Source organism: Triticum urartu, chromosome 7A (genome assembly GCF_056163025.1).
Source record: "Triticum urartu cultivar PI428250 chromosome 7A, HENAU_Tu73, whole genome shotgun sequence".
Lineage (NCBI taxonomy): Eukaryota > Viridiplantae > Streptophyta > Magnoliopsida > Poales > Poaceae > Triticum > Triticum urartu.
In genome coordinates, this window is record NC_141879.1 from 99,107,501 (window position 1) to 99,110,197 (window position 2,697).

Genomic DNA, 2,697 nt, shown 5'->3' on the forward strand with positions numbered 1-2,697 from the left:
ATAACTCTAGTATTTACTGACTTATTGCAGTTGGGAGGAAACAGAAAAAGTGTTTGAAATTGGTGAATGGATATACTGGTATTTTACCAACAGCAACCTTAAAATATTGCGCCCAACTCTAAAAGGGGCCTACAGATTCGATGGAACGAAGTATCTCTTTTTGCAGGTTAAAACTTAAAACCCTGAAATTTCCCAAGAACGTCAACACTCAGTACAATCCACAGAGAAATTCCCTAACATTTCGTTTGGATCCATAGAACTGAATTCGACTGAGTCAACTGCACTCAGATCCGAGTAATCTTGCAGGATTTGTGCACGATTCTAGTATATGATTTCATTCTCAACTCTTTTCAAACACACACACACACACACACACACACACACACACACACACAGAGAGAGAGAGAGAGAGAGAGAGCGGTGGTGCATGAGGGGGCGGAACGAACCTTGCTCCCAGGAACGGCGGTAGTCGGCCTCCTCGGCGTCGAGCCGCTCCTGCTCCTCCCTCTTCCTCCTGGCGCTCTCCGTCTCGCGCCGCTTGCCCTTGGCGCGCGCCCGCGCGGCCACCTTGTTCACGCGGCGGAGCTCCCTGCCACTGTCCGCCCCCTCGCCGGCGCCGCCGCAACCCCTCAGGGGTCGGGGCGAGTGCACGCTGAACATGCCGCCGCGGCGAGGATGAACTGGACTAGAGGATCGGCGTCGGGGAAGTGCCTCGATGCTGCCGGCGGCCGGCCTACTCGCCTCCTCGACTGGGCGGACGGCGGTGCTACTAGAGTACAAGTGGAATGGCGCACCAGCTTTTGAATTTCAGATTGCCCCTCGTGACTCTGCTGCCACAGGAGGAGAGGAGTACTAGTACTCCGGAGTCCGGAAGCTCTAGCCCTCGGTGGGAAGCCAAAGTCCAAAGACGAACACGTGTGCATGCAAAGCGTAGTTAGAGCATCTTGCCTTCCCGAGGCGCCCTTCCAAGAGCGAGGACCAACCGGTGAATCGCTGCTGGAGTGACCAGACTGGGAAGAGCAGCGGCGCTAGCAGTAAATTTAAATTTGGCTCGCCAACTGCCATCAGCTAGCCACCCAACACATTTATTTCTTGATGCACCTCCGGCTCCGGGTTCCTACTCTACCTCCACCTCAAATCGATCCCTGCTCCGGCAAGGCGCAGGCGTGCATGCGCACGGTGGACAGAGCCCCACACCATGCATGACTACGGAGATTTTCGTTCGTTCGTTCAAATCCTAATAATCTTTGGAGAGGATGGGCAAATATGGTGGCGTGTACGTCATAGTAAGTTTCGTATCTTTTTGCGGAAAAACTTTCCAATCTATTCATAATCAATTATGGCAGTACAACAAATACCAGAAATAAAAATTACATCCAGATCTGTAGACCACCTAACGACGACTACAAGCACCGAAGCGAGCCGAAGGCGCGCCACCGTCATCGCCCCTCCATCATCGGAGCCGGGCACAACTTGCTGTAGTAGACAGTTGGAGAGTCGTCGTGCTAAGGCCCCATAGGACCAGCACCCCAGAATAGCAACCGCCGCCGATGAAAAATAACGTAGATCGGAAGGATCTAAACCGAAGACACACGAACATAGACGAACAACGACGAGATCCGAGCAAATCCATCAAAGATAGATCTGCCGGAGACACACCTCCACACGCCCACCAACGCTGCTAGACGCACCGCCGGAACGGGGGCTAGGCGGGAAGACCTTTATTCCATCTTTAGGGAGCCGCCGCCGTCTCGCCTTTCTGAGTAGAACACAAAAACCTAACAAGATTGAAAAAACAGAGCCCTCCCGCCAGCCCTTACCAGGATCCACCGCGCCTCCATGGCCCTAGGGCCACCGGAGACGAGGCGGACCTGTGCCGGCGCCGGCGAGAGGTACGAACCCTAACTTTTTTTCTTGGAGGAGGAGGAGGAGGCGGAGCCCTAGCTCTAGGCTCTTGTGTGTTTTTTCTCAACAGTAAGTTTGTATCAGTGCATATGATACCTGCACTGATACCAATAGCGGATTCAGGATTTGAAGTTACTCGGGGTGGACTTTTAGAGAAAACATAATTTTGAAGCCACGGTGCAATGAAAGAAGACAATGAACAAAGTTAATGGGCTAGGTAGTATGGATCCAGGCAAGACGATCAATACAACCAATATTGCAATGTAGCTTTATTCTCAAAGAGAAAAATATATAACGCGACAAACAAATCATTTAAGGCCTAATTCTTATGTTCATATATAGAACATCCAATTTGGTAGGTAATTAAATTTCCCTAAAAAAATCAGCATTTAACTTTGAAAAATTAGGCCAACGTAACAAGAGATTAAAGAAATATAGGAGAATGAGAGCAGAAAATTAGGGAAGAATGAGAGTAGAAGATTAGGGGAGAATGAACGAACTTGCTGTTTGCTGTCTCAATTGGCTCATCGCTTGCAGTTTTAAAGGGGCGGTGACGTTGCCGCCTTCCGCGAATAAGTGGATTCCTCTTTCTCCATCGAGCACCATCGGTCGGGGAAGGACCTAGGCAGTGCCACGGCGAGGCTGCGGACCGGCAGCATAGGGCGCCGCGTCACGGAGGCGAGGCGGCGGCACTTGAGGGCGGCGGCAATACATTTTTTTGAGCGGTGATCGCACGAGACATTTTTTTTTGAGAAATCGATCACGCGATACATTGTTTGCTGATTTGGTTTC

At 51.0% G+C, this 2,697-nt stretch overlaps 1 protein-coding gene across 1 annotated transcript in view; it reads right to left on the bottom strand.

Annotated features, from left to right (window-relative positions):
- LOC125518430 (U-box domain-containing protein 70-like) overlaps positions 1–817 on the bottom strand; it is a 5,045-nt gene extending 4,228 nt beyond the window's left edge. The window contains exon 1 of the mRNA XM_048683270.2: positions 447–817. Coding sequence (XP_048539227.1) covers positions 447–660 — 214 coding nt within the window. The 5' untranslated portion in view covers positions 661–817. The remainder of the gene's footprint in view (positions 1–446) is intronic.
- Positions 818–2,697: the final 1,880 nt, after the last annotated feature.